The sequence below is a fragment of the Osmerus mordax genome, chromosome 17 (genome assembly GCF_038355195.1).
Source record: "Osmerus mordax isolate fOsmMor3 chromosome 17, fOsmMor3.pri, whole genome shotgun sequence".
Classification (NCBI taxonomy): domain Eukaryota; kingdom Metazoa; phylum Chordata; class Actinopteri; order Osmeriformes; family Osmeridae; genus Osmerus; species Osmerus mordax.
Window position 1 is genome coordinate 6,613,055 of NC_090066.1, and position 22,809 is coordinate 6,635,863.

At 43.3% G+C, this 22,809-nt stretch overlaps 2 protein-coding genes and 1 long non-coding RNA gene across 4 annotated transcripts in view; all 3 read right to left on the bottom strand.

The window, feature by feature from the left end:
- Window positions 1–3,812: 3,812 nt before the first annotated feature.
- On the bottom strand, window positions 3,813–8,692 carry si:dkey-14d8.1 (zinc finger protein 345). 2 transcript variants are annotated; one of them, XR_010878842.1, is made up of 8 exons: window positions 8,589–8,692; window positions 8,016–8,218; window positions 7,836–7,928; window positions 7,570–7,665; window positions 7,317–7,427; window positions 7,093–7,216; window positions 4,255–6,838; window positions 3,813–4,094 (listed from the first exon to the last, which is right to left on the bottom strand). XR_010878842.1 is itself a non-coding variant. In XM_067255045.1 (7 exons), the coding sequence occupies exons 1-7, from the start codon at window positions 8,629–8,631 to the stop codon at window positions 5,379–5,381; spliced, it is 2,130 nt and encodes a 709-aa protein (XP_067111146.1). In that variant the 5' UTR covers window positions 8,632–8,692; the 3' UTR covers window positions 3,813–5,378. The 2 variants fall into 2 exon arrangements, 1 of the variants encoding a protein (XP_067111146.1); XM_067255045.1 differs by having other exon boundaries at window positions 3,813–6,838.
- A 664-nt stretch (window positions 8,693–9,356) lies between these two features.
- Window positions 9,357–11,164, bottom strand: LOC136960339 (uncharacterized). Its single transcript, XR_010878828.1, has 2 exons — window positions 10,947–11,164; window positions 9,357–9,872 (listed from the first exon to the last, which is right to left on the bottom strand). It is a non-coding gene; the product is annotated as an uncharacterized lncRNA (long non-coding RNA).
- Window positions 11,165–11,826: 662 nt separating this feature from the next.
- The window catches only part of nav3 (neuron navigator 3), a 127,768-nt gene continuing 116,785 nt past the window's right edge, over window positions 11,827–22,809 (bottom strand). Inside the window, 12 exon segments of the mRNA XM_067254993.1 lie at window positions 11,827–14,553; window positions 15,678–15,881; window positions 16,036–16,154; window positions 16,382–16,578; window positions 17,606–17,677; window positions 18,197–18,351; window positions 18,452–18,687; window positions 19,478–19,646; window positions 19,804–19,899; window positions 20,054–20,151; window positions 21,237–21,423; window positions 22,594–22,747. Of these exon segments, the coding sequence (XP_067111094.1) occupies window positions 14,434–14,553; window positions 15,678–15,881; window positions 16,036–16,154; window positions 16,382–16,578; window positions 17,606–17,677; window positions 18,197–18,351; window positions 18,452–18,687; window positions 19,478–19,646; window positions 19,804–19,899; window positions 20,054–20,151; window positions 21,237–21,423; window positions 22,594–22,747 (1,807 nt within the window). The 3' untranslated portion in view covers window positions 11,827–14,433.

Sequence of the window (22,809 nt, forward strand, 5' to 3'; positions counted from 1 at the left end):
TTGTCTCATTTATTTTCTTCATAGGGAATAAAGAGTCCTTTGTTACATCTTCAGTGGAAGGCCCAAAGTTCACAGCGATTCCATAATTGTTAACTTTGCCATTACCTTCTGGTAGACATTCACTTGAGTTTACATCAGATATATCCTTGGTGTGATATACCTCAGTGTACTCCTTGCTGGACTGAACCACAGGTGTCTTTAAGACCTTCTTTGTCTCATTCATTTTGTTCAAAAGGGCTAAGGAATCCTCCATTTCATCTTCAGTGGATTGTGACACTTTAGCGGATGGCCCAAAGGTCAGGTCAAGATCTTTGCTTGTGCTTGATGAGGGCTCTGCCACTAGCAGGGTAGAGTACCATTCAGGGTCCAGCCACTCCACAGCTGATAGATCAATATCAAAGTCTGGGGTCCGAGAGTCCTTTATTGAACCCATCACAGCAAGGTCATCATTTTGAACTATGCAGTTACCTTCTGGGAGAATCTCATTTGACACTGAATCCATGTTGTTTTTGGTGTCTTGATACAGCTGACTGGTAACCTCAGTACACTTGACGGCAGGTGTCTCAGAGACAATCTTCAGCTCAGTTACTTTGTTCACAGATTCCTCATGGGCTTTCATTGGTTTCATAGCGAGTGTGGCTTGCTGAAAGGCTGTCTTCGCAAGCTGTAAGGGAAATTTAGCTTGTTTTCACTGACAACAGAAAGTTTGATTCGAAATAATGTTTTTACAATTAATACTTTAATTTATAATTTACAGCCAAATACGACAGGTCATAGGCGACATCATTTATAGCTAAAAAGAAAACGTATTCAATGTAGCTACTGTAACAAGGTTGAGCAAACTGTCGGCGACTACATGCTACTAGTTAGAGCTAGCTAGTCTACTGTACTGTACAGTAACGTTTTGAAATGTGGTTAAGCTAGCTCTACAATACTGATGTAGCTAGTTACAGCAGCGTCTACGTAGCGTCTAGCTCAACAGCTAAATAATCACCACTTACCTCCTCAATTACTTTGTCAACATCCATACATTTGCAGTCTGATGAACATGTTGGAAATTGAAGAATGGCAACGAAATATTTAGCAAGTATATCTTAGCAATTTCTACCTTGCTACTAAAAATGGTTTAATATGATCATGGTTACATTCATGTTTTTATTCGAAGTTAGCCTAACCTAAATGATGTATGTAACCCAGGGTTACAGGGCACAAACTTATTCAAGTTCAAATACAATTATTTATAACAAATATAGCTCTATATATAGACTAATATAACAAATAAATAACATGTGTCATCTTCTCAAAAGTGATACAAAATATTTTAATAATTTATTAAATAAACCAGATTAGAGGCGGGAAAGGAGGAGCCTCGTGCTCTCGCTCTCAGAGAAAAAAGTACTGAACCAGACAAGAGAAATAAAGATAACAGTTACTACCCACTCTTTCTCTCTTGCTTTCTCTCTCCTTCTCTGTCTCTCCTTCTCTTCATGACTGCCTGAAATGATCCATGTCCTATAATTAAAAAAACAAAATGTGTTACAGAATTCAATGGCACCACAGCGTCAGGAAAAGAGAGGGAAACAAAAAGAAAGAGAGAGGTAAAAGAGAGAAGTAAGAAGAAGCTAAATCAATGGAGTGAGACAAGAATGATGGAAGCTATTGCTGAGTACAGTGAGTTAGTGGAGGCAGGTAGCGTCCCTCAGCTTCCTTTGTGTGCCAGGGCCTGGAATGTTCCTAATTCAACCCTTCAGCAAAGAGTCAAAGGTACAGGGGACCACAAACACACAATTGGGAGGAAGCCCTTTATCTCCCAAGAAGATGGAAATGTCCTTGCAGATTTTACTGATAGTGTCCCAGATTATCAAATTTGTGTACTTTTTTTTGGGTGTGGTTAGAAAACATCTAATGTATTTCAGAAAGGTATAAAATGAGTATTTAATTTGTTAGATTGATATAAAATGTTGTCGCAGAAGTCAAAAATGCAAAAAACATCCCAGATTACCCGAATTCACCCTAGTAAAAAGAAAGAAAAGACGAATATATTGATTAACTGATTTATTTCCTTTAATTGTATTGAAGAGACAGATAATAGTTGTTTTCCTAAAAATAGTTGTGTTCCTAATGTCAAATCCTTCCGCCTAAATATTAACTAGTTTTAAGGCCATCCGAGGCCTTTTCAAGTGCCAAGGTCGTGTACTATTCAGGATCTCGCCACTCCACAGATTTCAAAGTCAGAGTTCAGAGAATCCTCACAAGAACCAAAGAGTATAGAAGAACAATATAATGTATTCAATATAAGTTCTTTGCTGGAACCCATTACAACAATGGTATTATTTTCCTCTTCAGAGACAAGGTTTGTCTCATTTATTTTCTTCATAAGGAATAAAGAGTCCTTTGTTACATCTTCAGTGGAAGGCCCAAAGTTCACAGCGATTTCATAATTGTTAACTTTGCCATTACCTTCTGGTAGACATACACTTGAGTTTACATCAGATATATCCTTGGTGTGATATACCTCAGTGTACTCCTTGCTGGACTGAACCACAGGTGTCTTTAAGACCTTCTTTGTCTCATTCATTTTGTTCAAAAGGGCTAAGGAATCCTCCGTTTCATCTTCAGTGGATTGTGACACTTTAGCGGATGGCCCAAAGGTCAGGTCAAGATCTTTGCTTGTACTTGATGAGGGCTCTTCCACTAGCAGGGTAGAGTCCCGTTCAGGGTCCAGCCACTCCACAGCTGATAGATCAATATCAAAGTCTGGGGTCCGAGAGTCCTCTATTGAACCCATCACAGCAAGGTCATCATTTTGAACTATGCAGTTACCTTCTGGGAGAATCTCATTTGACACTGAATCCATGTTGTTTTTGGTGTCTGGATACAGCTGCCTGGTAACATCATTAGGGCTACACTTGAAGGCAGGTGTCTCAAAGACAATCTTCTGCTCAGTTACTTTGTTCACAGATTCCTCATGGGCTTTCATTGGTTTCATAGCGTGTGTGGCTTGCTGAAAGGCTGACTTCGCAAGCTGTAAGGGAAAATTAACATTTAGTTTCATTGACAACAGAAAGTTTGATTCGAAATAATGTTTTTACAATAGGCTACTGTAATTTATAATTTACAGCCAAATAGCCTACTTAACGACAGGTCATAGGCTACATCATTTATAGCTAAAAAGAACGTATTCAATGTAACAAGGTTGAGCAAACTGTCGGTGACTACAGTACATGCTACTAGTTAGAGCTAGTCTACAGCGTTTTGAAATGTGGTTAGATCTAGGTACTGTTGTACAGTAGAGTCAACAGCAAAATAATCACCACTTACCTCCTCCGTTACTTTGTCAACGTCCATAGCCTATATTTGCAGTCTGATGAACATGTTGGAAATTGAAGAATGGCAAATATATAGCAAATATTTAGCAAGTACAGTAGCTATAACGCTATATTAGCAATTTCCACCTTGCTACTAAAAATAGTTTAATATGATCATCCTTACATTCATGTTTGTATTCGAAGTTAACCTAAAGGATGTGCTCTATGTAACCCAGGGTTACAGGGCACAAACGTATTCAAGTTGAAATAAATAACGTGTGTCATGTGTCATCTTCTCAAAAGTTATACAAAATATTTTATTAATGTATTAAATAAGCCAGGTTAGAGGCGGGAGGAGCCTCGTGCTCTCACTCTCATAAAAAAAAGTAGGCCTACTGAACCAGACGAAAGAAATAGAGATAAATTAGGCTAGCCTACTGAAAAGAAAGACGAACATATTGATTAACTTATTTATTTCATTTAATTGTATTGAAGAGACAGATAAAAGTTATTTTCCTAACAGTAGTTGTGTTCCTAACGTCAAATACTTCAGCCTAAATATTATCTAGTTTATTCACAAAAATGTTTCCCATATTTCTAGATGCGTTGTGTAGGCTTATGACGATGCCATGTAGCCTAGGTCTATTTGGTGAAATTTGACAGCAGTCCGCCATGCCTGGATAGAGCAGAACATGAGCGCATAACAACCTCCATCACCAGGTGAGTGATCTGTTCCTGCTGCACCAGCTGCCCATACTTGACCGTCGAGTTACGGTCATGGCTGTCCTATTGGAATGAAAATGGGGACTTGAAAGGAGCTGAAATTCTCAAAGGGTTTAGAGGTTTATCACCCTGTCTATCCTAGCAGAAATGAATGCTAAATATTAATATGTTGTCCTTTTCTGTATCCAATTAATTATTAATCTGTATGATTAATTATGCTTACGGTGAAACCTGTTGTACTCGCAAGTTGCTCTGGGACTGAGGCACTGCCCCTGTAGAGGCACACACTGAGCCATTAGAAAAGTGACATACACTGTGTGAGATAAATTGACACAGCAAAAGAAATGGTGTGAACACTCACCTGCCATAGTCAGATGGACCTGTCTGGACCTGGGCCTTGGCTGTGCAAGGCTTTGTTTTATACATTTAAAAAAAACACTGCTTATCAAACCTAACACCCATCAAAACTCTCTTCCAATCTTTCTAGCTAGCTGTACCAACTTTGACGTGACGTGATTTAATTACTATAACCAAAATACTTACCGTTACAGTTATTTCACATCCGGGTGACTGGTCAGGCCTTGATCTAACGCTAACAACAATTTGACAACAAAACCATTGCAGATTGAGCTACAACACCAAAGTAAACTTAGTTAACTGATATAGACACGGATTCTTAGGTTATTGCGGATTAAGAGACATATACCTTGCATTTCCAATGGCAACGGCCTCAGACTGGACTGGCCTAGCCTGTCAGCAGGAAACATCACCATGTTACACACCCATCTAAACCAATGCTGCCATTGTACCATGGCCACTTAATTTCCACCCCATTCATTACGGCAGTCTGACGTACTCAGCAGTGTTTTCTTGCTTTGTGTTCTGAAATATTACTTTGAATCAATTGCTAATATATGTTTGACAATATATCCTACCTTTCTTACTCTCTTTGGCATCTTGGTTGCTTAGATTCAATATTTCGTTTCACAAAACATTGCATGCGACACATGCCGTTCCATATACGTCACATTATGCGCGACTTCCACAATCAGACTTAATAAGACAATCAATTGATAATGCGTTGTTGTACTTACAAAAACTGCTTTCACAAACCCCGTACTAACATAACGCCAGTACAGAACAATACAACTAGATGCAAATAGATCAGCACTACGTGTAAGAATGAAATGTTTAATGTGAGTCGGAGGCATGATTTTCATTTTTAAATGAAACAATCTGAATGTAAGGCTGGCTTATATTCTCTAAATGATGGCAATCCAAACACTTATTAAAATAAATACTTAAGAAAATGTTTCCAGTAGCAATCCACTATTGGGGGTCAACCACTTATATATTCTTCCCAATGTGAGTGCGCACATGCCTCTTGAGCCGAGTTGACGTAGAGAAGCACTTTTTGCAGAACAAACAAGAGTATGGCCGCTCCCCTGTGTGCGTCCTCAAGTGCATGGTCAGGTCTGAAGAACACCTGAAGCGCCTTTCACAGTAGGAGCAAGGATATGGCCTCTCTCCCGTGTGTATACGCCTGTGTAGAAGCAACTCTCCAGAAGTTAGGAACGTCTTCCCACACTGAGAACACTGGTGTGGTCTTTCTCCAGTGTGCATCAGATTGTGTCTGATCAGCGAAGTGGACTTGGCGAACCTCTTGCTGCAGTATTTACAAGAAAAGGGTCTCTCTCCCGTGTGAGTGTTCAGGTGTTCGCTCTGGGCTCGCTTGGTTTTGAAGCTTTTCGGACACTGAGGGCAGGGGTACGGTCTATGGTCGCTGTGACTGCGCTGGTGTCTCACCAGCTCTCCGTGCGTGAGAAAAGTCTTCTGACAGACTGTGCATAGATATGGTCTCTCTCCTGTGTGTATCCTCTCATGTCTGGTCAAGCCCGCCAACTGTGTAAAGCTCTTCTCGCAGTAGGAGCACTGGAAGGGCCGCTGGCCGTTGTGGATCAGCATGTGTCTGTTCAGTATCTGAAGTTGAGTGAAGCTCTTGTCACACTCGGTGCACGGGTATGGCCGCTCCTTGGTGTGGATCTGTTTGTGCTTGTTCAGTAGCCACACGTGCGTGAAGCTCTTGCCGCACTCGCAGGGGAAAGGCCTCTCTCCTGTGTGTTTCATCTGGTGTCTCCTCAGGTCCGACGGCCGACCGTAGATCTTGTCGCACTGGGAGCACTTGTACTGGCGCTTCACTACGTGGGTTTGCCTGTGCCTCAGTCTCTCCAGTATGGTCCCGAAGCACTCCCCGCATTTCTGGCACTTGTATTGGCCTCCGCCACTCCCTTTACTGTCCGTCGTCACCTCCTCCTCCGTCGACTCTAACGGGGGATCGCAAGTCTCGCAGCACGCCGTTCTCTCAAAGTGGAGCTTCAGCAGCCCCATCTGAGTGAAGCCCTTGCCACACTGAGGGCACAGAAACGGCCGTTCTCCTGTGTGAATACGTTGGTGTCTCCTGAGATCCCAAGAGTTCTTGAAACCCTTGTTACATTCCTGGCAGGTGTATGGTCGTTCCCCTGTGTGAATGCGCTGGTGTCTGGTCACGTCAGAAGCACGGGTGAACGTCTTGCCACACTCATAACACATATGGGCATCTGGTCTGGCATGGATGGGAAAAGGCTTGGGAAATTCTGGCCGCTGGACCCTCTTCCTGGATGGCTCTTGCTGGTCTTCAGCCTTTTGGAGTTTGTTGTACTCCTCAGGGTGACTACGTTCAATGTGCTGAAGAAGGAGGGACTCCTGCATGTGGAAGAATGGACACTGAGAGCAGGCAAATACCTGAGAGGACATCTCTACCGTGTGACCTGAGTAAAAAAAAGAGCAAATAAAAATGATTAGGTTAAGTTATAGTTTAAAAGGTGGATACAAGCCATTAACCTTCCTTGTACAAGCAAAGATCAATTGATTTAGGTTTGAAATACAATATAAAACTCCAATTAAACTCTTGATATAAAAGTACAGTCAGCTAGTTTGTGATAAATCATACATACAATGTTGTTAGAGTAGAGGTACTGTAGTTTTATATATAATCATAATTAAATATTTGTTTTACATTTACCTTGAGTACCCAAGTCCTCCAAACATTTATGGTGCTGCAGAAGAGATTTGAGATCCTCTGATTGAGAGAGGGCTTGAATGCACTCATCCAAGACAGATGGGGCTGAACTGAGCCAGGATACAGTCTGTGTAAAATGCAGAAATACCTTATCTTTGTGGCACATTTTCCTCACAAACTAATGCAAATTGTTTGTATACAAGCATTGACGTGTTTGATATTGATACCTGCCCGAGGTCTGGTACAGGCAGAAGCTTCTCCAGTCGGGACAAAAACTCCCACACAAGAAGCTGCATGTCTTTGTCATAGCTAACTCCATATTCTGTTGGAAATACCTCCTGTAAATGAGAGAAAGTGGACTGAAACTTCAGTAATTAAAAAACATTTGATATGTATTTACTCATGGCTCATATAATCGTGATTATGACAGCATCAGCCATCGGTAAGCAATGGAGATGAGAGTTAACAGTACACACTGACATGGTAAAAGTGCTCTCTCTCTGCTGGGTCTTTAAGCAGGGTCTGGACCAGCTCCAGGAAAATGGCCTCTTCTGCATCCACCTCTGCATCTCCACTCTGGAGGAGATACTCAGATTACTATCCCCTTTAAACCTGTCAATGTAATCCGCCTGGTTTGCCTGATTCATTCACACAGCTGACTGTCATGTACACTGTCAACGTGTAAATACATAGAAGACATGTTCACTTGGGTACTGTCAAATGTCAGATACAATATTATCACTCACTCCTGTGTGTCCAGGGGGACGTATTCTGTCCAAGTGGGGTTGAATGAAATGAATGTCAGAGGTTTGTTCGGCAGCACATAAATCTAGGATCATCTATCAAAAGACCAACAAAATCTCCAGTCAGGTTTAAAGCAATCATTTTAAAATGAGTACACATTACTTGAAGTCACATTCCCTTACCCTTGTCCGCAGTCGCAGAAGAAGCTTGGCCCTTTGCTTTGTGTCCAGCAGGTCTGGAACGGTTTCAGTTACTAGAGTAACAAACTCGTCGAGCTTCCCATAGTCCATCACGTCTCTCCTCTGTGCAACTTGCCACATGGCTGCTGAGACTAGCCGTAGAGGTGGTATCAGTAGACGCAAAGATGATAATGGGAGAAACACATCTGCGGTGCAAGAAAATAAGACATAATTTGCCTAGCTCTACTTCGTCTACCTTGAATGATTAAGTGGCATTAGAAAAGGTTTGATAGTCTTTGCAATACTTGTGGCAATGCCTGGGCATGGCAAGTGGCTTTTTATAGTTTCACAACAAACCTGCTGGTGCCCTTTCCTTACCAGAAGGTTTGCCTCTAGCACTAAATTATGGCACATAAACATGTAGTGACCCACCATTTAGCGAGCCTTATATTACAATCTAGCTCTAACGCGTTAGCTAGCAAAGTTAGCTAGAGCTAGCAGTGCTACACAACAACAGTCTGTTTGCTGGCTAGCATTAGTGCTAGCATAACGTTGCTGTTTCTTAAAGCTACACACCTGTGTTTTCCAGTTTCTTTGTCGTGGCACATGTTTCCATCATGTTGACAACAAAAGCTGCAATCAAAAATCGTTTCGTCCTCGATTGAGCAGTGATAGCCCTGTACTGTAGGAAAATAACTTTGGCGGAGCTTCCTGTACAATGTGCTTAATGGTACTAGTACTGAGATGTAGCCAAGATATTGTGCCACCTACTGTAGATTGCATAAAACTGCATGTAAGTATTTGGAGTATATTCAGGTTGCAAAACCAATATAGAGCTATACTTACTTCCTAATTACAGTCCAGTCATTTTAAGCCAAAATGGGTGTCAACCTAGGACAAATTTCAACAGAAGCAAACTCAACTGATTTTGTATCCTCAATGTCCTGAGTAAGGAAAAAAAAGCCCAGAAGAATCTCATTAGGGGAAAGTTTTGAAAAAGAACATATATAGCATATATATTACTTAACTGATATCAGTTAGATGAATTATCAATTGGTTTGAGAGAGATTTGAACCTAAAGTACCATGTTTGGCAGTACTCGGTGGTACACAATGCTTACCCACTGAGCCACAGATGGTTCCTGCAAAGTTATTTTCTACAAAACAGTGTATTTGCCCTTATGACACTACTAAATGCCAAAGGACAACGTAGGTTTTGTTTCTGCTAATACCAAGTTATAAAACAGAACAGAATACTCTGCCTTCTAATCATACTTACAAAACAAGTGAAAGTTTGCTGAAGGATTTCTAAGAACTCATTCACGAAATACAGTGACAATAAGTAGACTTTTCTTGAATAGACTTATTTATTTCTGCAACACAGTTCAATATTAAACATAAATGTACAGCTTACCGTCTATTAGGGGTGGGAATCTTTTGGTACCTCACGATTCGATTCTTGGGGTCAAGATTTGATTTTTAATCAAATTTCAATTCAATATATGCTTACATTGTTTTGTTGTTGTTTTTAATCGATTTTTGAAATTTGTGAATCGCTAGAAGACTGAATGTATCAATGTAAAGTGGCTAGTGAGAAATGTATCAATGTCCATATCAACGTCCATTTAGAAGCCTGATGGCCCTTGGATAGAAACTGGTTTCCAGTCACCACATGACGGAGGAGGTGGTGGAGGCAGTCGACCCCCAGCAGCTTGTTGTTGGAGGAGTAGTCGTCAGACATGAGGAGGGGAGGGGGGGGGGGGGGGGAGCCTGACCAGGTGGTCGGACACACAGCTGCCCCAATCTGGAGCAGCACTCAGGCAAACATGTACTTCAGAGCCCGTTCCTCTTCCAGCTCTCCCTGTCAGAGATGGCCGACAACACACAGGTCACAGAGAGAAATAAATCACTGGCACAAGGGCAATACAAGCACTCATAGATGAACGCTTCCTAGTCTCATATTTAGACCTATCTAGCCCCCCCCCAAAAGAGGTAAAAACAACAGGTCGGGGGGATCGATACATTCATGTATCGTTCTTACCTGTAATCGTTAATATTTACGCCCTGGAGAAGAAGTTGACCCCCCCGGTTATCATTGTATAATTCACACTGTTGACAACATTTTAATTTTAGGCCGATCTACGTTTTAAAAAGTATACCTTTACTGACACATTGGATACTTGAACATACTTTTTTTATGTCTGAAATATCTGACCCACTTTCATGTACAACATGAATTCAGGAAATGTAATATTATGGTCCCAAAAGTGGCTGAATCTGAGTTCACACATTATCCGTGTTCTCTGACGGCTCTTTCTGTCCAGGCAGTGTATCTGGAGCAGAGACCCTAGGAAGATTTTCTTCACTCCACACTGTTTCTCTATTGGTTTTTGGTATTGGTCACGTTCAATATACGTTTGATTATTTAGATTTTAATGTAATTAATAAGTCATCTAGTAGGTTTACAACAGGTTTATATACACACGTCCTCCTACCAACAGCGATGCACCAAGACCATTGCTGAACCCCCCACCCTCCCTCCCTCTCACCACGTCTGTCACTCGCTCTCTCGGTTTCCTCAGCCTGTCTACCAGAAATTACCATTTAACTGTCTCTCGCTCGATCTAAAACGAAAAAAGTTCAGGGATATTTTATATAATTTGTGGACGTCAGGGAGAAATGCGGGAGACTCCCGGAACTTCCGGGAGACATGGGATGACTGCACACACAGTCAACAATTTCAGCACAATTTATCAAAATCTATTCCACTCACAAAACAGAAATCTTATAAATATATTTAACAACGAGCTTGCTTTAGTAAAAACGTACAGCCTAGTTTTGTGACTTCCTTAGCAACGCAGCTACTAGCTAACTAGCTTTCAATGATTGCTACTTCCAAAACTGAAGGAAGAAACTATTAACTCAATCAGCTTACCATTTAAGGCACTACGAAGTACATGAAAAAGAAAAACGCGATGTCAAATATCACAAACAGCCAAAAATCAAACCAGTAGGAGTGTTTTGGTAAGAATACCAAAGCTCCATTTGATTTAAAACTCTCTTCTGTTCCCATGTCACTGGCCGCTGATAGAAACGCGAAAATGCACGATTCTTCTGCACATAAATTCTGTTTTCCGGTGTTGTGCCAAGGAACTTATCCCAGCCAGGATTTGGATCACCTGGCCGCGGGAGCGTGCGTGCACACTTTTGCTAGAAAAGAGCAGACATCTCCATATGATCTCAGGTTGTTCATTGTGACCAAAAGAACACAGAAAATGACACACATGATAGCAGGACAGACCCTTTGATAGTTAGGAAAGGGGGTACACATTATCCTTATCCACACGTCGCCTTAATGTAACAGACAAATACACGTATTCATGTAGATAAGAGAGTTCCTTGTTACTATGGAAAACCCTGTTAAGTCTTCCACGTCGCTATTTGTTCCATTTAAGAGGTGAATTCGAAGTGCAGCAGTTAAACTCCGCTTCTCTGAGTGGACGCGCTCTCCCGAGGCCAGGGGATACAAATCCTGGCCGGGGTAAGTGCCTTGGCATTACCCCTTGCTGAAAATTGCTGCCTCTTGCAGGTCGGGATTACATTGCAAGTCAGGGAATCAATGCACGGTATAAACCTGTAAATATCGCCATAAGAGTTATTCCCCACCACTATGTGCCAGAGACAGAACAAATATGTTTGATCTCATACATTTACTGTAATCTGCCATCACACAATCAATGCTCCATAGATAAAAAAAAATTAAAGCGTGTTTTTTTGCCCAACAAACGTAAAAAATGACAGGACTCATGTTATGTATGTTCATGTGACACCAAATACCATTTATTAGGGCTTTACAAAGACTACAAAATCCTCCAGATGATTTAAATCGCGGTCTCTGTCTATTTACACGTATGTTACATACAAATGTACAAAATATAAAACATTTAAAGACAAATGTTTCACCCAAAAAAGAAACTCTTCTCTTAAAGTAGTAAATGCTATGTTTCAACTGAGATGTAATTGCAATTAGGTGGAAAATATGTCACTTTGTTAACACAATGACATACACTGTCAGGAGAAGTGAAAACTCTTGGTTAACTAGGCAACTGATATTTTGTACGAGGGGAGCGAGATTTAAAAATCCACGTAATAAAATGGATGTACAATTAATGATTGTACCTCTTTTTCTAGTGGGGAAAAGCCATATCCGGCAAACGGTATGTGTCAGGATCTAAATTGAGGTCGAAACCCTGGTACTGAATAAAGTCAACTACCACATTGTAAACAGAAGGCTAACAAGATTGCATGCAAAAAATTACCAATTCTGTTTTAGTAGTGTGTTAACAGTAAGAGCTGATGCTGGAGAGACACTTACCTAAAGAGTATGAAGGGACTGTTTTAATGTCCTGAGGTTGTAACATTGTATGCACACCGGTAGGTTGTTGATTGGTTAAATTGACCAGTAGCACCAGTTAGTTGTTTAACATAGCATGAGAGCAAGCAAACAGTACCTCAGATTAGATTAACAAAATACCACAATTGTATTATGTTGGGGACAACTCTCAATATGAATATGTGGAGCAATGTAAAAAGGGAATATTACAATTGAATACATAAACAAAATAATAGAATGCACCAAAAGAGGGAATACTATGATGACAAATTTGTCATGACTGAAAAAATTTTGCTCCCAATGATCAGTGATTTAGTGAACATTTTATACTGATTTAAAAAAAGTCTCATACTGTACATTGATGCCTTCTGCATAGGCAATAACAACCAATCATCACAAGACATACACCTGTTTCTGACAGTGTGTTGGTTTTTTGCATTTCTCTTTTGTCTTTTTTTTCTCAGATTTGCAAAGTACAATAATTCTCAGCGAGTTTAAGCATAATGTTACATTGACAGGGCAGAATGCATCTTTGATTCACTGTGCAAGACTTGTATATATTTACAACCCTCCCCATCTCTCAATAACTGTGCAAACCAACCCACTCATTAACAAAGGAAGGACAATTAAAATCCAAAATGGCTTCCTTCCCAACTCACATTTACATAAAAGTAAAAGTCTCCTTTCAAAGTACCCCCTTAGAAAGCTTAAAACATGCTCCTCAGGCTACAAAACCAAAAGGGTTAGGTTGTGCTCATTTCAGTTCAAGTGAACCCAGCTCAACTGGGTCAAAGCAATAACAACTAAAAAACACCCACCCCCTTTTGACCTTTTTTGTTTAGTTTACAATTGGTCAATCTTACTTTTGAACACAGCATACTGTTTACACCCATACGCTTGTAAATTAGCACTGTCAGAAACAAACAAAAAAGATTGTTCCGGGAAAACATGGACTTCACCACGAATTGCAGAAGGTTGTATATCAGGTAGTCTCCAGAAAAACGTCCTATTTCACACAAGAGTAAGCACCTACTTAGAAGACAGGGGACACTTTGTTCAAGCTGTTGCGTAGCAGGAACTGGATGTCTTGTCACTGAGCAACATCATATCCTCTCAGGATGGCAGATGGGAGCCAAGGCTAGAGTAGTAACACACCCACCCTCTCACAGAGCTTTTCACATTTAAGGCAGTGAGAAAGCACCAGGCTTGTTCCCTTCTCCATGTGGTCCTTGGACTGGACTAGCTAGTCCTCAGTGTAAGTAGCCATATGTTGTTAGAAGGGCTTGAAGGAGTGAATGACAGATCAGCCAGTGTGATAAGCTGAAATGGGGTTAAAACAAAGCCTAGAGCCTCCATTGGCAATAAGTTGCTTGTGTGTTAACGGATGTCAAGTGTGTGCATTCTGGCAGTAAATCAAACGGGAATATTGGCACTTGTCCATAGGTTTCACAGTAGCAGTTTGGCCTGGCCACACACAATGCGCTTTTTGTGCTTGTTGACGAGCGAGGTGGTAGGGGTCTTGGCAGTGCTGGTAAACCCAGGACAAGTTTAGGCACACGACCAGCACCGCATGGCTCAAACTGAGGTCAGGGTTGGGCAAAAGGGTGCATGCCTGTCTTTTTATATCTGTTAAGCACCTCAGATAACAAAAAGACGATTTGTTCCCCTGTAAACATCTGCAGATAATTCAATTGTATTAAAACGAAATAATACAAAAGAAAAATTCCAGTTTTATTGTGAAAACTACAGACTCTATTCTCCTCATCACTCTAAACTGTGAAGCCACCATTTTGAGGGTGCTTTTCTCCAGCTGAGGGATGGACGGGACTGTGTACAAACACCAAGCACAAATGAAACCAGCTTCATTTGAATCAAGTCCAATAGGACTATCCCTTGTATTCGACATCTCCGCTCTACACACACGCGCATGACTCTGTGCCTGTTAGGGGGTGTCTGGATCTGGCTGGGGTGCCAGATTAGGAAGTGCTCCATCCTTTCGACCACACTCCTCTCCCAGAGTGCCCGGCGTCTAGAGCGCCGACTCCAGCGAGGAGTCCAGGTGGTCATCATGGTGACTGGTGCTGTCGCTGTCACAGCTCTGGGCGCTGGAGTAGTTAGCTGCTTCCTGTAGCCTCATCAGCATGTTCATCTGGAAACACAATCAAAATTAGAATCAGAACTGTGTTTAATCGCCAAGTAGGGTCTCACAAAAAAGGAATTTACTTTGGTGGGCAGGTGCATACAGTAAACCTAATAAACATATTGAATCCTAAAATCTTCAAGTGTGTGTGCTATCTTTAAATATACAATATAACAAATTTAAAATGTAGAAAACTTTACAACATTTTTACAAAAACATTTTGTACAACACAAACACATGAAAGATAAACATACACACACACACACACAGGTCATAATAATAATGACACCTCAACCCGCTCAGCATTTCTGTACCAAGGGACTCACTCACAGATGAACCGACAAACTGCACCTTACTTAGAGGACCACCTATGTCAAACTCTTCTCTGCTGCACTGACCATTGCACCAATCCCCTTTGTATGCAGGTTCATAAAAAGTTTAAATGCAACATTGAGTGTGTGGCCCTATACGTCACTCGATGGCACAGTGATCGTAATGGTCCTGGTGGGCCTATTTGAGGCTGACTGACCATGACCAGCCAGCCCTGCACACTGATTATATAGTGAAGAGGATTAATTATCCCGTGAGAGAGAGAGAGAGAGAGAGAGAGAGAGAGAGAGAGAGAGAGAGAGAGAGAGAGAGAGAGAGAGAGAGAGAGAGAGAGAGAGAGAGAGAGAGAGAGAGAGAGAGAGAGAGAGAGAGAGAGAGAGAGAGAGAGAGAGAGAGAGAGAGAGAGAGAGAGAGAGAGAGAGAGAGAGAGAGAGAAATACCATTACCATTTTCTCCCCAGGTTATCACAGCCAGTATGGAATTAAAGTGTACTCAGCCAAATAACGAGTTGCTGAGATGTTAGAACTAAAATGAGTGTGTGTGTACAGTGTGTTTCACCCCCAGCCCTGCAATGCTCTATCTACTTTCTGTAACTTCATTTGTTAAGTTTTCAGTCCCTGGTATCTTTGGAAACTAGCTACCACGCTCACTCGATGCCGTTGTAAAATCATCGAGGTAATTCAACAAGGGAAAAACACTTGTTATGAAGCATGAAACCTTATTAGTTACTGTCACATTTGGTTTATAGGTTCGGTGTAGGTACGTTTGATTTCAGTTTGTAAAATCACAGAACTAGGTCTTACCAGAGGGTCCCCCTCGGTGTCGCTCTGTGACACCTGCTTGGAGGAGCCTCCCTCCTTGGACGAGCTGGAGCCGTCGTAGCCCACATCCTCCGGACGCAGCTGCAGCAGGGATTGGCCGTCCTGCTGCAGACAGGCAGAACTCCAGGGGTAGGTGTCGTTCACCCACTTGGAGGGGTCCTCCCACGCCGCCCTTTTACCGTACAGCTGTGGACCAACGAGAAAGGAGTTAGGTGGACGCGTGGTTGTTGACACGTATAAGATGGAGACGTATGCCGATGAACCACAGAGCCGATATCAGAGTTGTGGAATGACACCTCTATCTACACTCATGTGCCCTTTGACCTCTGTCTGGACCCACCTGAAGCCCCTCCCGCACGGCTTCCAGCAAGTAGGGAACTAGGGAGTAGTTCCACAGGTCGGTGAACCACACCCGCGAGCCCTCGGCATCCATGGGACAGGACAGGAAGAGCCTGGGACCTGAAACAGCCACGCATACAGACATCAACACAAGTCTGAAGAAGCAGAACCCACGGAATGGAACTATTTTGAGAGATGGACAATTGTGTGTGCGTGTTAGTGAGAGGCATGTCATGTCTGTGTGTGTGTGTGTCTGTGTGTATGCCTGTGCCCCGCAAGAATCCATGTGTGTGTGTGCCTCTGCGTGCATGTGTGCAAACTTGTGTGTGTGTGTGTGATCAGCTGACCGATGGTGACGTCGGAGGAGCTGTGGGCCTCCAGGAAGGTGTTGAGGTGCTGCCAGGTCTTGGGGATCCAGTCGATGATCTTGATGAGGTCGTTGCTGCGAGTGTTCCTGTCAATCTCTGTCTCGATCAGCTTCCTCCGCAGGAAACGGCCCAGGAAGCCCTTCACAGGCTCAGTGTGGTTGGCACAGAGCACCCACCTAGTGGCCACACAGAGGAAGGACAACAGGTGGGTCAGAGTTGGACACCAAAGCTTGCGCAGGACCTCTGAGATTCACATTCACATTTAGTCATTTAGCAGACGCTCTTATCCAGAGCGACTTACAGTAAGTACAGGGACATTCCCCTGAGGCAAGTAGGGTGAAGTGCCTTGCCCAAGGACACACATCATTTTCCATGGCCAGAATCAAACCGGCAACCTTTAGATTACTTGTGCCGATTCCCTTACCGCTCAGCCACCTGACTCCCTATACTGAGATGATAGATACACTTTCTATTCTTCTATCTCTGTAGGATGAGCCTTATAAATGTACAAATATCTTTGAAGGCGTAGTCCTGGAAATCTATGAATATTTCTAGAAGTCCTATTAATATACAGATATTTTTGAAGGAGTGGTCCTACACATCATGTCTATGTGTCTTTCACAACATCCCCCAGACAGAAATGCCAGCATCAGCATCTGGGGGACATTTGGTTTCCACGGTATTTCATGCTGTCATAATGAGAGAGTGGGTCATTTCCTGTGGATGTCCTTTTGAGTGAGGAACTTTGATAAATGAATGTCAGAGTGAATTAACTTAATTCCTTCACACGCCTTCTGGCAAATAGGTATGTTGAGTAAAAAAAGCTTGCTTGCAGCGTTAAGTGCGTTAAGATTCAATCAGGTCCAATTAACACAGCTCATTATCCAAGTTAATTACTGGGCTCTCTGGTGAAGAACTAATTACTGCTACGATTTAATATGTAATATCAAACTGACAGTTCAGTACCGGTATTCTTGAATACATTTAACAGAAAGGTGAGGTGTTGCAAATATATTTTATTTAACCTTTATTTAACCAGGCAAAGATCATTAAGAACAAATTCTTATTTCCAGTGATGGCCTGGAATAGGATGGCCTATTTATATTTGTAAGGAATGGCCTCTGTAATTCTTCTGTTAAAATATTATATTTACTGTAGAGATTTCTAAGGAGGGTTTTTAGATGTTGCTGAGGCTCCACAAACCTGAAGTTGTGGTGAAGCTCCAGATTGGGAGAAGAGGACACCCCCTGGTTCATCGTCCCGATCACATATGGGCTTGAGGAGGCAAGCAGACAGCACAACAAGCAAGTCAATTATCTCGACGGTGAAGCAATTACACTGAAGGCCAGGCCAATTCACCTCTTGCTGCAGAACTGGGATTGTATTCGACAGAGAGGAATAGGAGGAAAATATGTGAGTATGGATTGTATCATCATGCTGTGACCCATGACTGAAACCACGATTGTTGCTTAGGACCCCATATCAGAAGTGAGACACAACCATTTTCACAACAATACCATGTGAATTGTGACTGCTGCATTAGACTTTGTGACACAGAGATGATTGTGATTGTTGCAAGTAAGAAAAACATTTCTATAATCAACAGTTATCGTAAATTTTAACCACCAAAATTGCATCATTACAATTTTTAACATCCTGATCATCATTTCTCATCACTATCATAAGAAATCTTAACAGTCTGTGCGACTGTTCTCCTCCCCACATGTCTTCGTGAAAAGAGCATCCTCAGTCTAGCTTGTTGTGCTAGCGGACCTTTCTAGACTCTCCTCTCACCATTTGTGGTACTTGCAGTTGAGGAAGCCGTTGAAGATGTCGCTGAGGGAGCCGATGTGATGCAGGTTGTCCAGGATCACCACAGTGGGCAGCTCTGTCTCAGTCTCCTCAGTGTTACACTGCTCCGCCAGGCTGGACAGGTACTGGCGCAGGTCCTGCACACACACGTACGCACACACACACAAACAATGAAGCGTAAATCCGAGAGTCAGACTACACTTGTTATTTAACCCACTTGTGAACCAGACCACCTACCTTGCTGGACTTCTGGTCCACGTTGAAGCTGGCCACGTTGCGCTCGGTGACCTCGCGGCCAGACTTGGTGACGATGTACTCTGCCAGCTTGCTGGCCAGGAAGGACTTGCCCGTGCCACTGGGCCCAGAGAGGATGATGCGCCGGTGCTCCATGAGCAGGTTGAGGTACCTCTGAATGATGGGCTTGGGGATGAGGGTGTCAAACACCAGGCTGTCTATGCTGTTCTCCTTTACACCTGGGGCGAGAGAAGAAAAGGATTAGGGCTGGGGGAGACTGTTTGTTCATATTAAAATGTAAAGAAAAGATCATTACAGACGTGGCAGTTTTTTGTGTTTGTTTCAGTTCAAAAGCCTGGAACAGCAATGTGTTGTATCCACCCAGGCAGAGAGAATCATATTTCTATGACAACCTCAACCCCCACTATTCACAGGCACCAAATGCGGTTTTGCTTGCATACAAATGATCATATTAAGGACGCTTTTCAAAAAGACACACATATTCAGTCTTATTCATGCATTCGGTAAAGTCTCAATGACACTCTCACTCAGACAGATACGACTACCAGAACCACAAATCCTTATTTCCACCCAATGGGTTTTAATGACTTTGGAAGCATCCAGATCAGGGAATTGGCTCTGCCCTGCACTTTCCACAATGAAAACACATTAACATTCACAGAGCAAAAAGACCCAGATTCAACAGCTCAATTGACCAAGCATTTCCCCTCTAATGGACCCAGCTGTGAATACGCAACAGTTATAATGAATGGGCAGCTGCAGTGAAAGGACCATTGAATTTCAACAACAAAACAGAACCTATTCAGACGAGCATGAAATGATACAGCTCCAAAAATTAAAATGATAACTAACTATTTACTTGAGTGTAATGGGCCTACAAATACAAAATGCCTTTTCACAATTTAAAATGTCAACAGCCCCGGTGTTTGAACCTAGCCACCAGCACTCGCCCTATACATATGTGTGTGAGTAGTACAGTAGTCCTGCTGAGATCCTTTTCCAGCGCACCTTTGAGGTTGACAGTGATGAGGTTGTTTTCCCCCACCAGGTAGCCACAGGGCAGCAGCTCAGGCACTTCAGAGGCATGGGCCCTCACCACGTCGCCCATCCTGTAGCACACGATACTGTCCGAGTTCAACCCCAGGCTGGTCATCGGGTCCACCCGGAACACATACTCCTACAGCGAGAAGGCAAAGAGAGAGACAGAGAGAGAGAGAGACAGACAGACAGTGTGAGTTCACGAATCAATCTTGGTATACAGCAGGGCTGTCCAACCCTGTTAGAAGGCCAAGAGTTACAGGGGCGAGGATTTAGAGGATCAGCGAGAGTTTCACCTTGAATAGACGTCTGATGACACCGTCCAGAACGTCCCACTTGGTTTTCCCACTGACCCCGATGGAACCAATGAGATACGCTTGGCTGTGTGTACCCTGAATAGACCATAATGGCGAATGAATCATAAAATGCAATCCCCTTACAAAAGTAAAGTTAAAAAAAAGCCATTCTGTCTCAGTATGCAGGACAGACAACGACAAGTTACAGTTTTACAGTCTTTCAAACAACAACAACAAAAACTTAAATTACCTTGGTCTTATAAAATCCACTGTTGATGGTGACCACAATCCTGACACTGCGCCCCTCTTTGCGCAGATTGCCCTCATAACTGTCATCCAGGAGGATGTCTGCAGGCACAAACACAACACTTTATATCAAGTATGAAAATAAATCGCTGCAAATGAAAAACACTGTCACCTATTCCTCAGAGTTTCAATGTAATCAAGCCTTATAAACTTTACAGCTAACACAGTTCCTGTTGGCTGGATAAAGTTGTCGGGGCGGAAATGGTGACCCAGGATGGTCCGACTGCTGGGGACTCTTGATATAAATTCCTGACGTGCTATTTCCCTGTCCCTCTCAGCTCCTTCTCTCTGTATTCACACAGAGCAGCACGTTCTATACTGGTATGAGAGCTGCTACTTTGTATTCATCGGGCTTGCCGGCACGCAGGGCTCTGTGAAGGGGTGATAACGGCCCTCCTCGTCCTCCCACAAGCCTCTGCTCCCGACTCATCCCTCCTTCAAATAAACGGGTCTGAGTCTTGGGAGAGCGGTGTGCTTTCTACTTTAATTAGAAGACAAGTGAAGAGGCTAACTTCCCCACCCTTTTCCATCCAACAAGCCCTGGGAGGGTGCATGGTTTATGTTGCAAGGCTTTGTAAGAAAATGTTGCCTGTATTTCACTCTTCACTAAATTTATTCAGTAGTTTTTTTGTGTGTATAATTTGTGTTTCTTGCCGGTGTGCAGACTCTGACTTCAGGGAATCCTATCTGCATACACTGCAGCGTTGTAATGATCATTTGCTCTTAAGGGAAATAATGACTGTTGAATCTTTATTGGTTGTTTTAGTCAAGAATAACGGGAAATACATTGCTTGGGGACCTGATCAGAACTACCCATATGGCTACAGCTGTGATCTGCTGCCCTTTCTCACACACACTCTGTACTCCAGTTTCCCAACAGTCCTGAGTCATGTAGGGGTACTAGAACAGCACACACAGTCCACCCTAGAGTGCGAATTATACAATGACAATCGGGGGGGTCAACTTCTTCTCCAGGGCCCCGACCTGTTGTTTTTACCTCTTTTGGGGGGGGGTCCAAGTCTTAATAAGGGAGACCCCCCCAAACCCGCCCGTAATTCGCACCCTGGTCCACCCTTAGAGAGAGAGCCAGACACAGCCGAGTGACCAGGAGGAGGGGCCTGGCTCACCTGACATGATGGTGTCTGTGATGTTGAGGTTGTTCAGGGACAGCCCCAGGGACTGGCGCGAGGAGGACGAGGACGTGCTGGAGGTCTCGGAGGGCGGGCGGGCCGCCTTGGCCGGAGCGGTGGCCGGCGTGGTGTTCCCCGTGGACTTGAGGCGGTCGTTCTCCGCCTTCAGCAGCTCGATCTCGTTCTGATACCAGCGGAAAAAAACAACCAAGGAAATAACCGGGAAAACGACCGGGGTCAGTGAGATTAACGTGGATGTACTTTTCGTTGATTCATACTAAGCGACCAAGTTGTGTGTATCTTTTCAATACATCTCTTACAATCAGGAGAATAGGATTGTCTTTCATTCAGGCTGGCTATTTGTTATTATAGTGGATCAGTGTTACTGCCATTGTGAGCCATAAGAAGGTCTTTAATCTTAAAGAGTCTGTTTGTGTTGGGGTGTTCACAAGCCTAATCTCAGATAAAACTCTGGCTCAGATTATTTACAGATCAGAAGTCAAGGCACATAGTGGTATTTGGAAGTAAAAAATAAATCCTCATCTGATAATAGCTGTCTATAAGTATCAATGACACCTATTTTCCCTTGAATTTAGGTTACATTTCTTTCCTCACAGGCAATATTGGACTTGTGCCGTGTAGTTGTGGTCACTGAGTGCATGGGGCCACAAGCAGTCACACAGCTCAGACAGCTCAAAAGGGATGTGTGTGTGTGTGACGGGGGTGTTACCCTTGTGCCAAAACTGTCTGGCACTGCTGGGTGCCCTGTGGTGGGAGGAGGTGACAGTACCAGCCCCCCCCCCCCCCCCCCCCTCCAGTCACCCTCTGGACACACCAAACATCCAGAACAATCCACTAACAGAGCCCTGGTGCAGCTCAACCTCCTAACACAACACCCCCCTTGCCTCCTGGGAAACGTCCATTTCTCTCCCCATCATGGAAACTGATTTAGGAGGATTGAGGCCAGAGGCTGTCATTTCTCTGGCAGTTGGTAAAAGAGAGACTTTCTATCAAAGACAGAGTTGTACACCTCTGACTATCAACAAAGGGGCCTGGAGAAAGAGTCAGAGATGAGAAATTCCTGGCAGGTTTGAGGCAATCTTTGATGCATCTTACCAGTCAAAAAAAAGGAGTTATCTTCCGTGAAAATAAACGAAAGCATCATATCAGGCCAGGAGTTAGGGTTAACACTTCCTTGTTTTCAGCCTGTCTCATGAATTATTTACCATTCCAGTTAGCTAACTAGGGGGGTAACCTAACTCTTATTAGGGTTATGCTCAAGGGCCAAGGCCCACCCCCAGCCGCGTACCGCAGCCTTATGTCAATTTAAACTCGGGTGATGGCGTTATCTCACCTGCATGCGGTTCATGGCCTCTCGTATCTGGTCGAGGTGGTGGGCGGAGCTGAGGGCCTCCAGGCGGATGTCAGTGAGCTTGAGCTCCTTCTCCCTCAGCTCGTTCTTCAGCTGCAGGATTATCTCTGCCTCGGCCTCCGTGCACTCACACAGCCTGCCGGGTCACACAGGGGTCACACAGGGGTCACACAGGGGTCACACAGGAGTCCAGGGGCG